The sequence below is a fragment of the Rhinoraja longicauda genome, chromosome 5 (genome assembly GCF_053455715.1).
Source record: "Rhinoraja longicauda isolate Sanriku21f chromosome 5, sRhiLon1.1, whole genome shotgun sequence".
Lineage (NCBI taxonomy): Eukaryota > Metazoa > Chordata > Chondrichthyes > Rajiformes > Arhynchobatidae > Rhinoraja > Rhinoraja longicauda.
Window position 1 is genome coordinate 69,530,819 of NC_135957.1, and position 22,745 is coordinate 69,553,563.

Genomic DNA, 22,745 nt, shown 5'->3' on the forward strand with positions numbered 1-22,745 from the left:
GCTCCATCCGACAGCATACGGGAAACCACATTAACTGAAGGAGGACATCTTGGATGTTCTAGAGTGGAAAACCCATCTTCGGAGCAGATTGGTGGAGATGGTGAAATTGAGTGCAAAGGATGGCATTGTTGCAAGAGGCAGGGTGGGAGCATGTGAAGTCGAGGTAGCTGCGGGAGTCAGTGAGTTTATATTAGACATCAGGAGATAGCCTGTGCTCTGTAATTGAGTCTGAGAGATCGAGAAAGGGGAGAGAGGTGTCGGAGATTGTTCAAATGAATTGGAGGACAGGGTGGACATTGGTGATAAAATCAATAAGTCTGCACAGATGCAGGACGCAGACCCAATGAGGTCATCGATGTTGCAGGGTAAAAAGTTGGGTATTGGTGCCAAGGTATAGTTGGGACAAGGAACATTCAACATAACCAACAAAAAAATCGGGCATTGCTGGGGCCCATGCCTTTGACTTGAAGAAAGTATAAGTAGTCAACAGAAAAATTATTAAGGGTGCAAATAGATTCCTCCAGGCAGATGAGAGTGTTCATTGATGGGAACTCATTGGGTCTCTGTTCAAGGATGAACGGGAGAGCCCTCAGTCCTTCTTGATGGGAAATGGGGGTGTTAAGGCACTGGACGTTCAGGGTAAAGATGAGGCGATGGTGACCAAAGAATGGGTAGTCATTGAAGTGGACAAGGGGGACAATATAGTATCAGGGTGTTTCGAGGTCAGTTCGGTGAGGCAGTGACGGGCAGAAACAATGGGTTATTCAGGGTAGTCCTGTTTGTGGATTTTGGGAAGGAAGTAGAAACTGTCCGTGTGGGGTTGGACAACTAAGGTTGGAGGCTGTGGAGGGGAGATCGTGACAGGATCTGTATCGTTGTGAATTATAAGCTCATAGAATTTCTTGTTTTTCAGAGCTGAGGATTGGAAGCCAGTTTGTTTAAATATTTCAACACATTATTGTGATCTCAGTAATGCTTTTGTACCTAACCAAGAATTGATAAGTGGTTATTATACGAAAATTCAAGCATTCATAGGATCACAGACATCAGAGAGTGCTCTGACTAATCGGTTCACTTTTGGTCAAAATGGTAAGTTGGAATTTAAAGGTTAACTCCGCCCTTTGTCCCTTGACCAAAATCTGAAGTTACTGAATAATCTGTTTTTTTAAGGAATAATAGCATGTTGGATGTAAGGAAAGGAGCTTTTGAATTATTAATGCATTTGATTTTATTCTCCTGAAAAAAAAAGTTGTTTCCTTAAGCATTCCATAAAAGATCTATAAAATATCTGTCGTGACATAACATGTGTCTTCAGTATCACTTTTCAGCTGGTTTCTTATTAGATATAATAAAAAAACTAAAGATAAATTGTAAATATTATCAACCATTTTCTTCCTCTTCCTGTTCCCAAAAGGAGGGGAATGGGTCTACATTGCCACATTTTCATTAAATACAGTAAAAGCAAATTGTTGCTACCTGTCAGTTGAGAGCTGCAACATAAAAGACTACATTTATTTATCATTCACCCATTTTCCTCTCTCTGTCTCTGATTTAGCCATGGGCATTCCTCATTTCCATTAATGTCAGCTAAATAGAAGAGAATATATTACAACCAGAAATTTTGTGATCTTCCTCAGCATAAAGGCATCTTCACACAATACTTCAGTGGTGAAAAGAGCAGATTGCCTGGTGAAAAGGGGACCTAGCTAGTGGAGCTACTGCCTAACAGCTCCAGCAACCAAGTTCAATTCAGAACTCTGGTGTTGTCTGAATGGCAGTTGTATGTCCCTTCTCCTGTTGCATGTGCTCCAGTTTCTTCCCACATCTCAAAGGTTAATTGGCTGCTGTAAATTGTCCCCATTGTGCAGATAAGCAATAGAATTGACAGGCAGTGGGGGAAGAGTTTATGGGAACGCAAGAAGAATAGGTAACTGGGCATATTAGATGGGGAATGCGATTCGAAAGAATTAGATTTAGCTCTTGGGGCTAAAGGAATCAAGGGATGTAGGGGGAAAAGCAGGAACGGGGTACTGATTTTAGATGATCAGCCATGATCATATTGAATGGCGGTGCTGGCTCGAAGGGCTGAATGGCCTACTCCTGCACCTATTTTTATATGTTTCTATGGTAAGAAAATTAGTAATTATGCTTCAGTACCAGTGGTTTATAATTTCATTGTAACATCACAATAAAATAATGAGCCCCATCTAAACTAGACCTGTGGAGGCCAAGACATTGGGTACTTTTTATGCGGAGATCGATAGGTTCTTGATTAGTAAAGGCGTCAAAGGTTACGGGTAGGAGATGGAAGGATGGGGTTGAGAGGGGAAAAATATAGATCAATCATGATCGAATTGTGGAGCATACTCAATGTGCCAAATGGCCCAATTCTGCTCCTGTGTCTTATGGTTTTATGATCTAAAAAAGGATGTTTTTTATGTCTGACATACGAAATGTGCCAATAATTCTGTGATAATTTCCCACAGATATGTCCCTGCACAGAAGTGACCAAGACATGGGGGCCAAGGAAAGATACAATAAAGAATATTTCCTCAAGTTTGGGATTATAATTTATCAGGGTTAGGGAGAAACATTTATCTCCAGCTAACTTTCCATCCATAACCAATGATTTTCAACACTGGCATTTTCCCCTCACAGCTCTGTGTATCTTAGTTACTTATTTAAAAATTAACTGATTAATAAACTTGTGATTGATTTCAAATGGTGTTGCTCAAACTAAGATAATTGTCCTGCTCGTTGAAACATAATTAATCTATTCCTCCATTGGCATATGACGGTGATGTTCGCTCAGTATTTATTAAAATTTTCATGTGACAATTATTGTATGTTCATAATTGTAACTTTGATTTCTACAGCCACCTTGGGCCCTCCCTCTGTACTGCTTGCAGCTAATGGCAATGACTTAACAGTGGAAGTTAAGTATCCAGCTCTTAATTCCAGATCAAGCAATGTGTCTTTTGACTTTTTATCATATATTGTATACTGCCGGAAGCAGGACCATCATAAACAGGTGAGACTTTTTTAAAACTACTAGACAAAGTGGACCCATTGGGCTCAAACCACTCCTGCATTGGTGCAACACCCTCTCCTCCCCCCCTCCTTTCTCCACCCCCCTCCCCCTCCATCTCCCTCAACCCCCCTTATCCTTCCTCCTCCCCCTCCCTCCCCCTCCTCCCTCCCTCCCTCCTTCGGAGATAGATTAAACTTTAAAATGTGAATAACTTAAAAAATATAACACCGATTTCAATGAAACTTCTTCCATTAGCACCAAAGGGACGATGGTGAATAAGGTGGGCCTAAAATTGTTGCGCTATCGTGCACCGATTTGGCTGTAGTTCAGGAACAAACAAACAAACGAGAGTTTTAGTATATAGATGTTGGGAGGTCATGTTGTGGTTATATAAGACGTTGGTGAGGCCGCATTTAAAGTATTGTGCTCAGTTCTGGGCACCATGTTGTAGGAAAGATGTTGTCAAGTTGGAAAGGATACAGATAAGACGTACGAGGATGTTGCTAGGATTCGAGGGTCTGAGCAATGGGGAGAGGTTGACTATTCCTTGGGGCGCAGGAGGAGGAGGGGTGATCATGTAGAGGTTTATAAAATCATGAGAGGAATAGATCAGGGAAACATAGAAACATAGAAAATAGGTGCAGGAGTAGGCCATTTGGCCCTTCGAGCCAGCACCGCCATTCAATATGATCATGGCTGATCATCCAAATTTGGTACCCCGTTCCTGCTTTCTCCCCATGTACTTTGATTCCGAAAGCCCCAAGAGCTATATCTAACTCTCTCTCTTGAATACATGGGTAGGCGCATAGTCTCTTGCCCAGAGTCAGATGTTTTGGGTCAGCACGCTTCATTCAGACAGATAAATGTTTAACAGGCCAGAAACATGGGGGAAAGAAAATAAAAATTTAAATAACTTAACATTTGTATATGAAAACTGATAATGCTGGAGCAGTTTGTTTAGAAATCCTTTCGCTCTTTTGCTTTTCCATTGGCTCTATGTTAACATAGAAACATGGAAACATAGAAAATAGGTGCAGGAGGAGGCCATTTGGCCCTTTGAGCCATTCATTGTGATCATGGCTGATCATCTCCAATCAGTAACCTGTGCCTGCCTTCTCCCCATATCCCTTGATTCCACTAGCCCCCAAGAACTCTATCTAACTCTCTTTTAAATTCATCCAGTGAATTGGCCTCCACTGCCTTCTGTGCAGAGAATTCCACAAATTCACAACTCTCTGGGTGAAAAAGTTTCTTCTCACCTTAGTTTGAAATGGCCTCCCCTTTATTCTTAGACTGTGTCCCCTGGTTCTGGACTCCCCCAACATTGGGAACATTTTCCCTGCATCTAGCTTGTCTAGTCCTTTTATAATTTTTTACGTCTCTATAAGATCCCCTCTCATCTTTTTAATCTCCAATGAATACAAGTCTAGTCTTTCCAATCTTTACTCGTATGACAGTCCCTCCATCCCAGGGATTAACCTCATGAACCTACGCTGCACTGCTTCAATAGCAAGGACATCCTTCCTCAAATGAGGAGACCAAACCTGCACGCAATACTCCAGATATGGTCTCACCAGGTCCCTATACAACTGCAGAAGGACTTATTTGCTCCTGTACTCAAATCCTCTCGTTATGAAGGCCAACTTTCTTCACTGCCAGCTGTACCTGCACGCTTATTTTCAGTGACTGGTGTACAAGGACACCAAGGTCTCGCTGCACTTCCCCTTTACTTAATCTGATACCAATGAGATAATAATCTGCTTCCTTATTTTTGCTGCCAACGTGGATAACCTCACATTTATCTACATTATACTGCATCTGCCATGCATCTGCCCACTCACTCAACCTGTCCAAGTCACACTGCAACCTCGTAACATCCTCTTCGCAGTTCATACTGCCACCCAGCTTTGTGTCATCCGAAAACTTGCTAGTGTTACTTTCTAATTCCATCATCCAAATCATTAGTATATATATTGTAAATAGTTGCAGCCCCAGCACAGAGCCTTGCGGCATTCCACTCTCTACTGCCTGCCATTCTGAAAAGGACCCTTTTATTTCCAATCTTTGCTTCCTGTCTGCCAACCAATTCTCTATCCATGTTAATACCCTACCCTCAAATACCATGTGCTCTAATTTTGCTCATCAACCTCCCGTGTGGTATCTTATCAAAGGCTTTCTGGAAGTCTAGATACACTACATCCACTGGCTCTCCTTCATCCATTTTACTTGTCACATCCTCAAAAAATTCCAGAAGATTAGTCAAGCTGGATTTCCCCTTCATAAATCCATGCTGACTTGGACCAATCCTTTTACCGCTATCCAAATGTGCCGTTATTACCTCTTTAATAATTGACTCCAACATCTTCCCTACCACCGATGTCAGGCTAACTGGTCTATAATTCCCTGTTTTCTCTCTCGCTCCTTTCCTGAAAAGTGGGATAACATTAGCTACCCTCCAATCCACAGGAACTGATCCTGAATCTATTGAACATTGGAAAATGATCACCAATGCGTCCATGATTTCTTGAGCCACCTCATTGAGTACCCTGGGATGCAGACCATCAGGCCCTGGGGATTTATCAACCTTCAGTCCCACCAGTCTACCCAATACTATTTCTCACCTAATGCAAATTTCTTTCAGTTCCTCTGTCTCCCTTGATCCTCTGTCCACTAGTACATCTGGGAGATTGTTTGTGTCTTCCTTAGTGAAGACAGATCCGAAGTACCTGTTCAAATCTTCCGCCATTTCCTTGTTACCTATAATAATTTCACCCGTTTCTGCCTTGAAGGGACCCACGTTTGTCTTTAGTAATCTTTTTCTCTTAACATACCTAAAGAAGCTTTTACTGTCCTTCTTTATATTCTTGGTCAGCTTCGCTTCGTACCTCATCTTTTCAGCCCGTATTGCCCTTTTTGCTTTCTTCTGTTGCCCTTTGAAAGTTGCCCACTCCTCTGGCTTCCCGCTACTCTTTGCTATCTTATACATCTTTTCTTTTAGTTTTATTCCATCTCTAACTTCCCTTGTCAGCCACGGTTGCCTCTTACTCCCCTTAGAATCGTTCTTCCTTTTTGGTATGAAATGATCCTGCATCTTCTGGATTATGCCTAGAAATTCCTGCCATTGCTGATCCACTGTCATTCCTGCTAGGATCCTTTTCCATTCGACCTTGGCCAGCTCCGCTCTCATGCCTTCATAGTCCCCTTTGTTCAACTGCAACACTGACATTCCTGGTTTAACCTTCTCCCTCTCAAATTGCAGATTAAAACTAATCACATTATGGTCACTACCTCCAGGCGGTTCCTTTACTTTGCATATCACTTCCTCCAAGCGGTTCCTTTACCTTGAGTTTATTTAATGAAACCATTTTGATTTCATGTGGAAAATATCAGCAAGGTAATTCCATTATTGTTGAACAGCCTCATTTTGGTGTTGCGGATTTTAAACTTATTAATCTAAAATCTTCTTTATTTTTTGTCATCATTGTTCGACTTTTTGTCATCATTGTTCGACATTGTTTGACCATTGTTGGACTTTTTAACGATCTCATAGCTTATGATGCATGAATAACAATCCACCCGTGGTAATTTGAAGTCCCAGCACTAGAAGCTATGAAACTGAATTCCATAAATCTGATGATTTGTGGGCAAAACATTGGGGAAAACCATCAGTCAGTGTGTAGGAAGGATCTGCAGATGCTGGTTTACACCAAAGATAGACACAAAATGCTGGAGTAACTCAGCGGGTCAGATAGCATAATTGAATATGGAGTAACTCAGCGGGTCAGGCAGCATCTCTGGAGAACATGGATTGATGAAGTTTTGGGTCGGGAACCTTCTTCAACTTGATCTTCCAAGATGGCGCCCAACCCAGGCAACTATTTGCATGCTAGCCACAGAAGCAGATCTACAATCACATATTACAATTGCTCCACACTTTTAAATCTCTGTACCCTGTATGGCTCGATTGTGATCATGTATTGTCTTTCCGTTGACTGGTTAGCACGCAACAAAAGCTTTTCTCACTGTACTTGGTACACGTGACAATAAACTAAACTGAGAAAAGGAATAGGTGACATTTTGGTTTGAGACCCTTCATTAGTCTGATGAAAGGTTGCTCTAAAGTTACTGTCCCCCCCCCCCCCCCCCCCCCAGTGCCACACTGTATGGTTCCCCCCCCAGTGCCACACTGTATGGTCCCGTCCCCCCCCAGTGCCACACTGTATGGTTCCAACATGACTTCCAGTGCAGAATCCCATTGGGACTCCAGCTCCCAGCACCCTCCTTGAGTGATGCAGCTCTGTGCACAGATGTCTTAGGACCGGCACCTGCTTGCACTTGCAAACCCTTCTGACAGCCCATAAACCTCATCCTCTGGCTCACATCCTGTCAAAGCTGCAGGTATGATCTGGACCTTTTGAACACTTGTCTTTGACATTAACTAACATTGCCTAGTGCTTTATCTCAGTAAAATGAAAGATTTTATTGTTTAAAGAATTTAAAAATGAAGACATACTGGAAATTATAGTTCCTAAAACATATTCAGATATATCATCACAATTGTGATTGTACAGGCATCCAAATGCACAGTAATACAAAGCAAAACACTGGATGCTTGAAATGGGGGGGGGAGGGAAAGGTAAAGCCTTGGAAATATTCATCAGGTGAGGCAGCATCTGTGGTGAGAAAAACATTAGTGAAGACAATTAGGATCCATGACTTGTTTACTTGAACTGTTCATTTTGTTTCTTTCTCTGTGGTGTTGGCTGTGCTTTGGACCATATCACAATGTGAGGTATTTCACCAGGATGCTATTTTACTGCCTGTCTGATCCAGCATTTCATTTGTCCCAGACATGTCGGGAAATGACTCCCAAAGAACAAAAGCAGCATTTTCATGTCTCAGAAGGAGTCGTTTGTGTATCTGCTAAAGTACAGGCATCGATATTTGGTCTAAAGGGAAATAAATCCGAAGAAACCTGTTTGAGAATTCGCTTGAGTAACCTGTCAGGTACAATTTTAAGCTTATTTGTTGCTGAAATGTAGTTCCATATTTTCCGTGCTTTCCGATCATGCACAGTTCCAACAGCAGACTTACAGACTGTACCAAAGTTGCATGTTGAATGGCAATGAACAAGTTGCTAACATTGTTGCCTGGATAGAGTGGATGTGGAGAGGATGATTCCACTAGTGGGAGAGTCCAAAATAAGAGGCTATTGCCTCAGAATAAAAGGATATACCTTTAGGAAGGAGATGAGGAGGAATTTCTTTCATCAGAGGATGGTGAATCTGTGGAATTCATTGCCACAGAAGGCTGTGGAGGCCGACAATGGATATTTTTAAGGCAGGGATTGATAGGTTCTTTCGATTTATTCACAAAATGCTGGAGTAACACAGCAGGTCAGGCAGCATCTCGGGAGAGAAGGAATGGGTGACGTTTCGGGTCGAGACCCTTCTTCAGACTGATGTCGGGGGCGGGACAAAGGAAGGATATAGGTGGAGACAGGAAGATAGAGGGAGATCTGGGAAGAAGGAGGGGAAGGGAGGGACAGAGGAACTATCTAAAGTTGGAGAAGTCGATGTTCATACCACTGGGCTGCAAACTGCCCAGGCGAAATATGAGGTGCTGTTCCTCCAATTTCCAGTGGGCCTCACTATGGCACTGGAGGAGGCCCATGACAGAAAGGTCAGACTGGGAATGGGAGGGGGAGTTGAAGTGCTCGGCCACCGGGAGATCAGTTTGGTTAATGCGGACCGAGCGCAGGTGTTCAGCGAAGCGATCGCCGAGCCTGCGCTTGGTTTCGCCGATGTAAATAAGTTGACAATAAGAACATTGATAGGTTTTTGATGGGAAGGAGGATGGAGAATAGGGGTTGAGAGGGAAAGATTGATCAGCCACGATTGAATGGTGGAGTAGACTTGATGGCCCGAATGGCCTAATTCTGCTCCCTTCACTTATGAATGTATGAACATGAGTATCTCATTTATCAATCCTGTTAGCCTTGCTGCTGCTGCCTAACTGAACTGATATTCCAGTTGCATCTGCAGTGCTTTGCCATAGTTTTGTTACTAGGATTATACCTTAATAGCCAGATGTCATGCTACGTTAGACTACCAACCACTCTGATAAACTCAGAGGAAGTCACTCCATAACCTCGCACCAACATGTTGTGATATCCTGGTCTGATGTCGAGGTTTACTTGTTTGACAAAGTATTACTAAAATTTTGATTAAAACGGGAATGATTAAACATGAGAGTAAATTAGCAAAATAGATTAAAAGAGCTTTTACAAGAATATATATATTTAAAAAAAAAGAAAATCTAATCTGAATATTGGTGTCCTGGACACAGAAAAAGCAATTAATTGTGTAGAATGCAGGAGCAATAGATTTGTTGAACAAATATTCTGAATCTGCCTTCAGTGGCTAGGGAGATAGGTAAGCTAAAACAGTGGGAACTAAGAGGGAGGGTTATTGCCATTATTAAGTTAGGTTTTTAGTTTTAGAGATGCAGCGCGGAAACAGGCCCTTTGGCCCTCCGAGTCCACGCCAACCAGTGATCCCTGCAAACTAGCACTATCCTACACACACTAGGAACAATTTACAATTATACCACGTCAATTGACCTACAAACCTGTACGTTTTTGAGTTTGGGAGGAAACGGGAGATTTCGGAGAAAGCCCACGCGGTCGAGGGGAGAATGTATGTTCAAACTCCGTACAGACAGCAGTCTCAGTAGTCCTTAGTCAGGATCAATCTTAGGACTCTGGCACTGTAAGGCAGTAATTCTACTGCTGCACCACTGTTCCACCTTATAACACCTGTTAATACCTTTGTTACAATAGATTAACTAATTGTGCTATAGAGAGACAAATGCTGTTGGCCCATATCCAATGTTCCAGAAGCGTGTGGAGAAATGTCTCGACCCAAAACGCCACCTAATCCATGTTCCCCAGAGATGCTGCCTGACCTGCTCCAGCACTTTTCTATCCTTTTATGAATAGGACATTGCTGGAGTAAATAACAGAACACTGTGCAAACCATAATATAATTAGGAAGAGTTTACTAATTATAGGTTACTGAAAGGCAAAAATGCTTCAAAATTGGAACTCTGAAGATGGTGGACATCAAGTTGGACAATGGGAACACCGAGAATGCAATATATTTGGATTTCATTAATGGGTCACAGCTTAAGGATAAGGGGGAAGTCTTTTAGGACCGAGATGAGAAAACATTTCTTCACACAGAGAGTGGTGAGTCTGTGGAATTCTCTGCCACAGAAGGTAGTTGAGGCCAGTTCATTGGCTATATTTAAGAGGGAGTTAGATGTGGCCCTTATGGCTAAAGGGATCAGGGGGGATGGAGAGAAGGCAGGTACAGGTTACTGAGCTGGATGATCAGCCATGATCATATTGAATGGCGGTGCAGGCTCGAAGGGTCGAATGGCCTACTCCTGCACCTATTTTCTATGTTTCTATGTTTATTATTCTCACTTGTTTAGTTTAGATTTGTTTATTGTCATGTAAACTGAGTAATGGAGAAAAGCTTTTGTTGCATGCGAACAATTTCGCGGAAAGACGATACCTGATTACAATCAAGGTGCCCATAGTTTACAGTTAAAGGATAAAGGGAATAATGTTTATTGCAAGGTGAAGTCCGATTAAAGACAGTGCGAGGGTCTCCAATGAGGTAGATCGTAGTTCAGGACTGCTCTCTAGTTGTTGGTAAGATGGTTCAGTTGCCTGATAACAACTGGGAAGAAATTGTCCCTGAATCTGGAGATATGCTTTTTCACACTTTAATACCCCTTGCCTGATGGGAAGAGGAAGTGGCCGGGGAGAAACTCGTTCTTGATTATGCTGCTGGTCTTGCCAAGGAAGCGTGAGGTGTCAATGGAGTCAATGGAAGGGAGGTTTGTTTGTGTGATGGTCCGCGCTGCATCCACAATTCTCTGCAATTTCATGTGGTCATGGATGGAACTGTTCTCAAACCAAGCTGTGATATACCCCGATAAAATGCTGAGATGCATATTTAAATCCCTATGATTTATCACCATGACAGTTGGGAAATTGTAATTAATTAAATAATATTGGATATAATGGTATTATTACTGAAGTGATATGGAAATCTAGTCGATTGTTAAAAAACACTCACCTAGTCCACACATATCTGCTGTCCACAATCAGTTGTTTGTTCTTGGCTCAAGAGGCAATTCAAAACCCTCAAGATAAGATGATGGGAATGGGTGAAAAATATTGACTTGCTTCTGACATCAATATCCAGTCATGAGAATGTCTGCTTCCTGCATGACTGTGAGTCACTCTTTAGATGGAAAGCTATGATGCAATCCTATCTATAAAATCCCACTGAAAACATTTGCCACATCTTCAGATCCGAAAAGTAAAAGCTGCTGATGCTGCAAATCTGAACTAAAAGCTAATATACTAGAACATTCAACATATCTGTAATGGCAGTTTCTATACCTTCTCAAAGTCCAACTTTGATAGCCATTACTGCTTGGGGATGGAATGGAAGTACAGCTTACGCACACACCGAAGTCTGAGGTAACGAAAACGAATCTTCCAAATGCTGTTTCTCGATTAATTGGTCTTTATTAAAGTAGCACAAATCAAAAGAGTAATTCATAACTTTTCGTTCTTATCAACAGTTTCTTCAAACAATACAGTAAAGATGGTGTAGTCATTACCGTGTGATTGTGGTTGGCGTGAGTGTGGTTATGGCTGGCGTGTGTGGTAAAAAACTGTATTCTCTCCATCCTAGGAGACTAAACTGACCCCCAATCTCTGTGGCTATGCTAGCCTCCTCAGATGTAGACACTCCCCATTACGTATCAAATCACACCCACAAGCATGCAAAAAAGACACAAACTAGAAATATTAAACATAGCCATAATACAATGACAGTCACTAATTTAAGCGTAAATGGCTCCTACAATATCAACCAACTCAAATATCTCCTGGGTCTGTTCATTCTTGACCAACATCACGAATAATTGTTACCGGGTATGTTTAGCTTATTGTCACGTGTACCGAGGTACAGTGAAAAGCTTTTGTTGTGTGCTAATCAGGGTACCAAAATGCCCTGCAATAAAACAAATGCTGGGAGGTATTTGTTGCGTGCTATCCATGCAGTGATGCATCCCGATAAAATGCTTAGAAGTTGTTGAGAGCTGTCGGGAACATGCCGAACTTCCTCAGCCTTCCAAGGAAGAGGCATTGGTGTGCTTCCTTGTCCATTGCTGCAAGGTGCGGAGTAGAGCAGTGAGAGGTTGGATCCAGATAAGGGAGGGGATGATGGATGGATGGAACCAGTGGGGGAAATATGAACCAAAGGAGAAGAAACATGGGTGGATATATTTGTAGGTGAAGGACAGGTGGAACAAGGTGGTTTGTGGGGGTGGGGGGGGGGGGGGGGGGGAAGAGGAAGTAACAAGTCTGACTAATGAGTGGGGAGATGGAAAAGGTGATTAAAGGGAAGGAGAATCTGGTTGCACACTTCTGGGTGTCTGTTGGAAGCAGAAAAAAAAGTGGGATTTGAATTAACTGGAATTGATAAATTCAATATTCATACAATTGGGTTGTAGGCTATCCAAGTGGAATATGCAGTGTTGTTCTTCTAGCTTGTGTTTGGCCTTCCTGTGGTGATACAGAAGGCAGATGACAGTCAGTTTGTGTGGGAACTAGACCAAGTGGGCCCAAACCTCTCCTGCACTCTCTCCTCCCCCCCCCCTTCCCCATCCCCCATCCCTCCTCGCTTTCCCCTCCCCCTCCCCACTCCATCCCCCTCAACCCCCCTTTTCCTCTCTCCCTCCCTCCCCTCCTCCACCCCCTCCCTCCTTAGGAGATAGATTTAAACTTTAAAATGTGAATAACTTAAAAAATATAACACCAATTTCAATGAAACTTCTTCCATTCGCACCAAAGGGACGACGGTGAGTAAGGTGAATAATGGTCGCGCTATCGTGCAGTTCAGAAACAAACAAACAAACAAACAAACAAATGAGTTTTAGTATATCGATGGAAAGGAGAGTTGAAAAGGAATATATCCGGAAGCTCAAAGTAGACAGAAATGAGATGCTCTGTCAGATGGTCGTGTGTTGGACACTTGGTCTCACCAATGTAGAGGAGGAGGCCACATTGTGAGCACCATATGCAATTAATTTACCTATTTGGAGGAGGTTAACATGAATCTTTGTCTCTTCTGGAATGAAGGTTTAGGTCCTTTGATGCTAGTGAGGGAGGTGGTGAAGTGATATGTGCATGCTTATCTTGGACAAAACTGCTTTCAAGAGACTGATGGGGTTGCCAAAGTCAGTAAGATCCACTCTTGGTGGCTGTGTGGAAACTATTGTTCCTTGATCCTATTTTATATTTGGTAACGGTCACATGTTTTTCAGTTTTGCCTCCCTCGACACTCACTTCCTTTGAACTTGGCTGAATTACATCTGTAGCTCAGATTACAATCAAAGAATCTTTGAGTGTTGAGTCAAAGAAAATTGAGTGTTCTTTGACCTTGTACATGGTTAATTCTAAAGAACCTTATTTGGAAGGGGAAAATTAGCTCAGTTGTTCCAAACCATTTGAAGACAAAGGTATGGTTATGATGATCATAACCTCTCTCCTAAAACCATGATGTAGGAGGACTACTTGGGATAGGAAATGTAGATCTGCTTCAACTCTGACTGCAGCAACTCTGACTGAAGGCATAGAATGATATTCACATGGCCAGTACGCTAACACCACTTGAAGTTCAGCCATGTGAAGGCAAGGGTCATTCATAAATGCCATACAATATTTTGACAGATTCAACCAACTTGACTTGGCCACCTCCCTTAAAGTTTGAGGACAATATCACTTCTGTCACTTGTGACCTGGATTATTATGAATATAATACATTAGAAGAAGAAGAAGAGGAGGAGTATGCGTTGGAGTATGAGGAAGACGAGGAAGAGCTGGAGGATGATGAGGAGCATCCCCAGTCCACATTGCTCTCAGATGATGATCCACAGTATACCTCAGGTCAGTTGGAATATGGTGTCGCACCCAAATTGCAGCCAAAAGAACCTCAGTCCTCCAGAGTTGTGTAAATTCTGCTTGGGTATGTGCCAGTGCGAACCAAAATGGAACACTGAAATAGTTCAGTGCAGCTGAATGCACTGCACTAGATTAAAAGTAGTGCAGATGAATCGCTGCTTCGCCTGGGAGAAGGACTCTTTGGGTTCCTGGGTGGTGGAAAGGGAAGAGCTGTAAAACAAGGTGTTGCATCTCCTGCAGTTTCGTGGACAAGTGATGTGGCGAGAGAAGTGGTGTCTGCAGATGGAAACTGAGACCCGGGGTTCATGAAGGGAACTCTCCCCTTTGAGATGCCGGGAGTGGAGTATGTGTTTGGTCTGAAAGGTGGTGAGGGAGATTGTTAACTGCTGACGCGGGCCATAAATGAATTTAGAGAGGATACGAGGCCAGAAGAGGGGGTCCAGGTGATTCTGGAGGCAGGTGGAAAGTCTAGCAGATTCTAAACTCGTTATAGTGGGCGGCACGGTAGCGCAGCAGTAGAGTTGCTGCCTTACGGAGCCATAAACCCAAGTTTGATTCTGACTGTGGATGCTGTCTGTACAGAGTTTGTATGTTCTCCCCGTGACCTGTGGAGGATTTCTTTGTTTCCTCCAACACTCCAAACATGTACAGGTTTGTATGGTAATTGTCTTGGTAAAATTGTAAATTTGTCCCTAGTGTGTGTAGGATAGTGCTAGTGTAAGTGGATCGCTGGTCGGCATGGTCTCGGTGGGTCAAAGGGCCTGTTTCCTTGCTGTATCTCTAAACTGAACTAAACCACAAATAAATGGGCACAGAGGTGGTGGAAAAAGAGCTCCATTTGTCTTCCCTTGCAACATCAAAGGAAGCAACTGGGCCTACCGGTTCTGTCAACTCCCATCCCAGATTCTCCCTTTGACCTATACTTGGGGAGAATTTACAGTGGGCGGAAATGGACATTGTCACAGGGAAAACTCCACAGCAGCACTGGAGATCAGGATTGAACCTGTCACTGAAGCTGTGAAGTAGTAACTCTACCGGTTGGACACAGTGTCATTCAATGTGATGCTGAGGGCAGAATCTATGCCGGGAAGGAGAGATGAAGTTAAGGCTCTGCTGAGGTTCTATTCATTTTGGGATCAGAGAGGTGAAGACAAGAAATGAAGGTGAAACTGCAGCAGGAGCTGATACTGAGAAGAGAAATGGTAATCAAAAGAAAGTGAAGGGAGAGAAAGGTCCAGCAATGTATTGGAATGTAAGACCAGTAGAATTTAAGACTTGTAGAAGTTTGCGATCTTTGACCTCTGTAAGGAAGGAGAATAAAAATGTCACGTTATCGAATCCTGTCAAGGAAAAACTGCATATCACCAGTGGTTGATGGTGTTGCTGCAAAAAAAGGTCAAGCGCATATGTAAGCTGATAAATCACGTTAAACGTTGATCTTGGGATGCAATGAGAAGAATTGCTCGAGAAACGCCAGATGGTTTGATCATACCTCTCTCTGTTCCTGAGTGGGAACCATTTATGAAAAGTGGAATTACAGTTGGATCCATGGGAATGAGTTAGAGGCAGAGATAAGTCCCAAGGCACTTTCCCGCAGAACCTGCAGGTGATGCAACGCCTACTTTTCCATGTCATCTCTCGGCATCCGGGAACCCAAACAGCTCTTCCATCGGTGTAACCAAACAGCTCTTCCATCGGTGTACGCAGCATTTCTTCAGCACTTCTGATCTAGTGCATTGCATTCTCTGCTCAGAATACAAGAAACCAAACACAAATTGGTTGACATCATTGTTCACTCTGTAGGGCGGCCCTCAGTTTCCAGTTCCCTATCACTTGAATTCTACATCCCACTCCCTGTCTGACTGACCTTTCTGTCTTTTGGTCTGTTTTCCAGTGAAGCTCGCCATAAACCTGGATGGCAGTGGAGTCAGTTACATAGAAAATAGGTGCAGGAGGAGGCCATTCGGCCCTTCGAGTCAGCACTGCGGTTGAGGCACATTTTCAGATAACTCTAGAACTCACTCATTGACGTTTTGTTTCAGTAACAGTTCTGCATTACACAGATTACCGTCTCAATTTGATTATTTTCTCTCTCTTGCTGTTCTTTGTTAATCTGTTGTCCAAGCAGCATCCAGGCAACTGGCTTTACCCAGTCAACAATACTCCTATTGTGCTGTCCATCCTTCCCCCGCCTTTTCTACAGCTTTAAGCTAACTTGTTTTCTCCTTTTCCCAGTTCTCATGACAGGTCACCTTGATAAAACAGGAAATCTGTTGTCTTTTTTTTTTCCACACCAGTGCTGACTAACTCGCTGATTGTTTCCGGCATCTGTTCTTTATCGATTTTTCAAAATGAAACACTGGTTAAAAAGCATGGAGACAATAAAGAGAATAAATATTACTTTCTTGAAAGGGGAAACTGGTTTCTTGCTGTCCACAGTTTACTAAACAATGCAGTGATGAGTGATGATGCAATTTCAGTCTTCTCGTCCAGCACGGATGCAAGGCTGGTGGGATATAAGCCATGTTTTAAAAAAAGTTGCTTTGTACTCGCCTTTGACCAGAAGAAATAGGCAGTTGGGTAATGCCACATTCCTGAGGATTTTCTTGGCCCAATCCCACTGCAGTCCATGCAACTTGTCCTATAGGAATAATGGATTCGGAAACTAATGATCGATCCAAGGCACTAAGGCAGCCACTGACTTTTCAAATGCGACTAAGTCGTAATCCTGCTCGAGCAACATTGCTTTCTTTGTTCGACATGAGCTTCTGCCTGGGAACAATCTTCAGCATGCTGTTTTCGTGTTGCATGGGTCTACTAATGTGCAAAGACGCTTGCTTCTACAGTTCGATCTTAGTTGCCTACAATAAAAGCTCTTCAAACCTTGACTGCAACCTGACCATTCTCTCTGCGGCTACAACATTGTATTGTCACCGGCATAATTTGTTCTGCTAAATCCAAACTCCTTTTAACATAAAGCTTTAAAAATATATATATTTTGAGTTTGCTTTGTGCTGTATTTCTTTTTTACACCGCTTTACTAAATCACGCGTCTGTGTCTCTGAACAATAATGTGAATGTAGATTGCGAGATAACAAGAAGATAGAAGAGCCAGTGGAATCGGCAAAGGCAGCACAGAATTACCAAATATGTACATATTATCCAAGTAGGTAGATAAATAGCAGGTGAAGTTGACAGTAAACCTGTGTAATGTTCCATATCAAAGGGGGAGAAGTTGGGTGATCCACCAGCATTAATTGAAAAAGACTGATGCAGGGTCTCGGCCTGAAACAGTAACCATCCCTTTGCTTCCACAGTTGGTGCTCGAGTGCTATGTTTCTTCAGCAGTTTGTTTTTGCAAAATGTTTAATGTGCCCAGAATGTCCACCAGCTAATTCTACGCCTGGGTTAAGCTTGCTGACCCCAAATCCCTGCGACCAAGAAGACTACCGACTTCTACTACCTTTGCATCTGTGCTTGTGCCTCAGTCCATCTTCTGTTGAAACTCTTATCGCTGCTTTTGTAGTCACCAAACGTAACATTGAATGGCGGTGCTGGCTCGAAGGGCCGAATGGCCTCCTCATGCACCTATTGTCTATTGTCTATTGTAACAATTCTAGTTCTCTTCTGGCCGACTTTTGTTACACCATTGATAAGTCGGAGCTTATTTAAAATATGGCTGCTAATCTCTTGTAACAAGGAAATACCACCATCCATCACCTTAGTCTTGCTATAATACATTGGCTCCCTGGGGGGAAAAAACACATCTAAAAGTTAAAATGGTTTACAAAGACCTTTTTACTCCATTTTCATAAGTTATAAGACCAGAATTAGGCCATAAGGCTTGTCAAGTCTACTACGCCATTCAATCATGACTGATCTATCTTTCCCTCTCTACCCCATTCACAATGCCTTATCCCCATCACCCATGACACCCGTACTAATCAAGAATCTATCAATCTCCGCCTTAAACATTTACATTGATGTGGCCTCCACAGCCTTCTGTGGCAATGAATTTCACGGATTCACCACCCTCTGACATCCTCCCTAGGCTCTGCATCCTTCAGAAATAGTCTGTTCAATTTTGGATCTTTGCAAATCGTACACTTTTTTTCCCCTCAGTGGCTATGCCTTCAACCACGCAATGCTAAATCTCCAGAATTTTATTCCTAAATTTCTCTCTAGAAATTTAGACAAAGGGACATAGCTTTTTATCACCATCTTTAATGTCACATTTTAATTTATTCATTTTCCAGGATGTAGTTTTCACTGCCCGTCCAACATTTAGAATTCGTAATAAAACTACGCCGAGTCTCATTTGACCAATAGCCCATAATGTAATGCCACATTTGGTATCTCACCAGCTTTGTGATGATCGGTATGGCGACAATACTAAAAGAATCTATATAAATCAGCAGCCTTCCAGCAACAATTTGTACTTGGATAACACCATTTATTGCATAAAATATTATGAGATACTTTACAGAAGCTTAACGTAACATCCTGAATAAAATTTCTTTGAAAATTCAGCAATCCTTTAGACATGGTGAAATTATACTATATTGTAATTTCATCGATGCTCTTGTGTATGATTCATTGTGATAAATTGCCTTTGTTCTTATGCTGTTGGTCAACATTTCTTCTTTTGTGCTTCAGTTTCTACAGTTGTGATTCCAACAGTATTGGTCTTTGTCATTTTGGTCATTTCGATATCTGCTCTAATATACTTTCACGTATGTAAAAAGAAACTGGTCCTACCCAAGTCTTTGGTGAGTGTTCATTTTTTTAAAATTGGTACTATAAGTGTATAATGGTGCTTATGGTTAAGTAAAACCTAGACAACAGGATAGCTGCCAGAGGAAGCTATGAAGCTGTTGGAGGCTGTTAACATCTGATGAGCGTTTGTTGGCACTAGGCCTGTACACACTGGCATTTACAAGGATGAGGGGGGGGGGAAAGGGGACAGTGGGGGTGGGGAAGAGGGGAGAGTGGGGGGGGAGGAGAGAGTGCGGGTAGGGGGGTGGGGAGGAGATTGGGGGGGGGAGTGGGGCTGGGGAGGAGGGTGGGGTGGGGAGGAGGGGAGAGTGGGGTTGGGGAAGAGGGCAGGGTGGGGTGGGGAGGAGAGAAGAGTTGGGGTGGGGGTGGGGTGGATGGAAGATTGGGGTGGGGGGAGAGGGGTGCAGGCAGGAAGAGTGGGGGTGAGGAGAGGGGGGGCAGGGGAGGGGCTGTGGGGGTGGGGGCAGGGAAGGGGCAAGTGGGGTGGGGGCAGGGGAGGGGCAAGTGGGGATGGGGTAGGGGGGATTGAGTGGGTCAATGGGGGGAGGAGGGGAGGATAACGGGGATTGTGTGAGGGGCTTGGGGGTGCTACACCAATACAAGAGAGGGTTTGGGTCCATGACTCACTCACTCTCTCTCCTCTTCCATGCCCCCACCCCCCCCCCCCCCCCCTCCACGAGGAATGGGCCCAACGGGTGCACTGGTCTAGAGGAGAGAGAGTGGGGGAGGAGAGAGAGTGGGGGAGGAGGGGGAGGGTGGGGGGAGGAGAGGGTGGGGGTGGGGGATGAGTGGGGCTGGGGGGGAGGGCCGTAGGAAAAAATAAAGAAGTGTGAGTTTTATAAATTTAATGAACTCAAAAAAAGTTTAGATTAGGTTACGTTTGATTAGATTAGGAAAGGTTTAGAACGGAGATGAGGAAGAACTTTTTCAGTCAGAGGGTGGTGAAGGTGTGGAATTCTCTGCCTCAGAAGGCAGTGGAGGCCAGTTCGTTGGATGCTTTCAAGAGAGAGCTGGATAGAGCTCTTAAGGATAGCGGAGTGAGGGGGTATGGGGAGAAGGCAGGAACGGGGTACTGATTGATAGTGATCAGCCATGATCGCATTGAATGGCGGTGCTGGCTCGAAGGGCTGAATGGCCTACTCCTGCACCTATTGTCTATTGTCTATTGTTAAACTAGGTTAGGTTAAATTAGGTTAGTTTACATTAGGTTTATATGGCAACAAATAAATAATATTCAATTTAAAAAAGAGCTTGAAATATTGGAATATATATATACCGTAGGTATACAATTATTTATAGAACAAAAAAAATACAGTGACCACCAGTGGGGGGGGGGGAGAGAAAGAGGTAGAGGGGGGAGGGGAGAGGAGAGAGTGGGGGGGGGGGGGAGTGGAGAGGAGAGAGTGGGAGGGGGGGTGAGAGTTGGGGTAGAGGGAGCAGCGGGTGAGGGGGGGAGGGGAGAGGAGAGAGTGGGAGGGGGAGAGTTGGGGTAGAGGGAGCAGCGGGTGAGAGCGGGAGTGCAGGGAGCGGGAGCGTGTCAGAGGGTCCGGTGAAGGAGCGCTGCCACTTGTGGAGTGCTGCTCCCTCCCTCTCCCTCCCTCCCTCTCTCTCTCTCTCTGTCTCCCTCTCTTTCCCCTCTCTCCCAGAGCCAGCGAGATCTGTGCCTCTGGTCCACTCTCTTCCCCGGCCCCGTCTCCCTCTAACGCAGCAAAATAAGACCAAGGAGGGAGGTTTCACTTGCGTTCGAGGGAGACGGGGCCGGGGAAGAGAGTGGAGGAGCGGTGCAGATCTTGCTGGCACACTGGGAGAGAGAGGGGGAGAGCGAGAGAAAGGGAGAGAGCAGCCCCCGCTAACACCCTCCCTCTCCCCGCGCTCCAGCTCTCACCCGCTGCTCCCTCTACCCCAACTCTATCCCCCCTCACTCTCTCTTCCCAGGTTGAGCGACGGTGAGGAGGGAAGTTTCCTTGGGCTTTTTGTTTGCGAGGGGGCGCTGCGATCTCTCGCCTTGTCCCGGCTCTGGGTCGGTTGCGATCCGCTCTCCGGCGAACCTTCGGCGGCAGCCTCTGCCTCCATTCCCCGCTGTCTAAGAGCTTGCTGCGGGCCGGATAAAATCTCGTGGCAGGCCGGATGTGGCCCGCGGGCCATAGTTTGGAGACCGCTGGTTTAGAGGGATTATGGGCCAAACGCAGGTAGATGGGACTAGTGTAGATGGGGCATGTTGGTCGGATTGGGCAAGTTGGACCAAAGGGTTGTATGACTCCTAAGGAGTAATACAGGTTTTTATGTGCATGAGGTTTTTTAAACGCGTGTGAAAATATTTTAAATAAGATTATTTGGCATTTAAATTTAACTGTAGTTGTCATCTAATTTCCAGGCACACATCATTGTGAATGAAAAAGCATACCATGTGATAAATCCAAAAACTGAGGAACGCAGCCAATGTGTGCTCTTAAAACCGGAGGAAGTTACGAAAGATACTGAAATCGATTTGAATCACGAGCTACAAGAGAAAGTTAAATATTCTTCGGACAATGTGGACCGTGGTACCATTAATGCTGATGAAGGCAGCAGCGAACTTCTAAATGCTGACTCAACTGATCTATATGCAGCTAAATTGAATATCAGTGGCACTGATCTAAAGTGTGTCGACCAAGACGATATCGAAGGAGGTCTCAGTGATCAGGACAGCAGTCGCGATTCATGCCCGACACATTTTGACAGCATGAAACAAAATTTTACTCCAGCCAACTGGGGTTATGATAAACCTCAGTTTCCACTTAATATGGTTTAAATAACAGTACGCATTTTAGGAACTTATACAAAGAGAAAACATCTTCCTCGGCCGTGGCGTGGATTAGGAATTTAATTCAGTAATGAGGATGCATTTCGCTGAGCACACGAGACATTAATTTTGTTTTCATTACAGATGTCGCCTGTAACACTCACAGTCCTGCTAAAGTTCTAGGTATTTTAAGGACTGAGCATACTTAAGATGCTGCTCGGAAATATTGCTGCAGGTTCTGACCACACAGCCAGAGGACAATAGTAGATTATGCTTGCACATTCACACAGTCTGAAAGTGCTTGAATGCTCTGTCGAATAACTAAATATTAAGTTATTTGCCTTTGTAACAGGAAGGCATTGAACCACAATAGTACACACGGTGCAGTGGAAAATAATTTTGCCTTCTAATTAAAAGGTTCATGCATTCAAACCCCACACAAAAGATTTGAAGAAAACATCCAGTCTAGCACTTTACAAGAGTATTAAGAGAAAAATGGCACCATGAGTGCTGCAACTTTAAACATGTTGTTGAAATACAAGTACTGCTATAACGCTATTGCTGCAGTCCTAAGAAACTGTGGATAAATGCAATTGTGTCAATGGGAAAAGTGGGGGGGGGGGGGGGCTAGATAGTTTCAGACTTTTGTTGGGCCATATTTGGAGTATTGTGTGTAGTTCCTGTCGCCCCATTAAAGGAAGGATGTGGGGGCATTGGAAACGGTGCAGGGATGGTTTATCGGAACGATGCCTGGATTACAAGATATAAGCTACAAAGAGAGATTGGACAGACTTGGATTATTTTCTCTGGAATGCCAGAGGTTGAGGGGATTTATATTAAAGATTTAATATTATATTAATATTATATTATAGATTTATATTAAATTTAGAGAGGCATAAATAGGGTAGACAATCAGAACATTATTTCAAGGATGGAAATGTCATGTACAAGAGGGGCATAGCTTTTAGGCAAGAGGGGCAAAGTTTAAAGGAGATATGCATGGCAAGTTTGTTTTTTTTACATTTACGAGTCATACAGCATGAAACCAGGCCCTTCAGCCCAACTTGCCCATGCTGACCATGATGCCTCCCCCCCCCCCCTCATCT

The 22,745-nt window shown here is 43.7% G+C and overlaps 1 protein-coding gene across 2 annotated transcripts in view; it reads left to right on the top strand.

The window, feature by feature from the left end:
• The window catches only part of LOC144593732 (interferon gamma receptor 1-like), a 33,984-nt gene extending 11,734 nt beyond the window's left edge, over window positions 1-22,250 (top strand). Inside the window, exons 3-8 of one of the 2 annotated variants that reach the window (XM_078399727.1) lie at window positions 914-1,089; window positions 2,877-3,031; window positions 7,882-8,038; window positions 13,851-14,066; window positions 18,738-18,850; window positions 21,232-22,250. In XM_078399727.1, coding sequence (XP_078255853.1) covers window positions 914-1,089; window positions 2,877-3,031; window positions 7,882-8,038; window positions 13,851-14,066; window positions 18,738-18,850; window positions 21,232-21,648 — 1,234 coding nt within the window. In that variant the 3' untranslated portion in view covers window positions 21,649-22,250. The remainder of the gene's footprint in view (window positions 1-913; window positions 1,090-2,876; window positions 3,032-7,881; window positions 8,039-13,850; window positions 14,067-18,737; window positions 18,851-21,231) is intronic. The other variant, XM_078399728.1, reaches the window with a different exon arrangement.
• The last annotated feature ends 495 nt before the right edge of the window (window positions 22,251-22,745 follow it).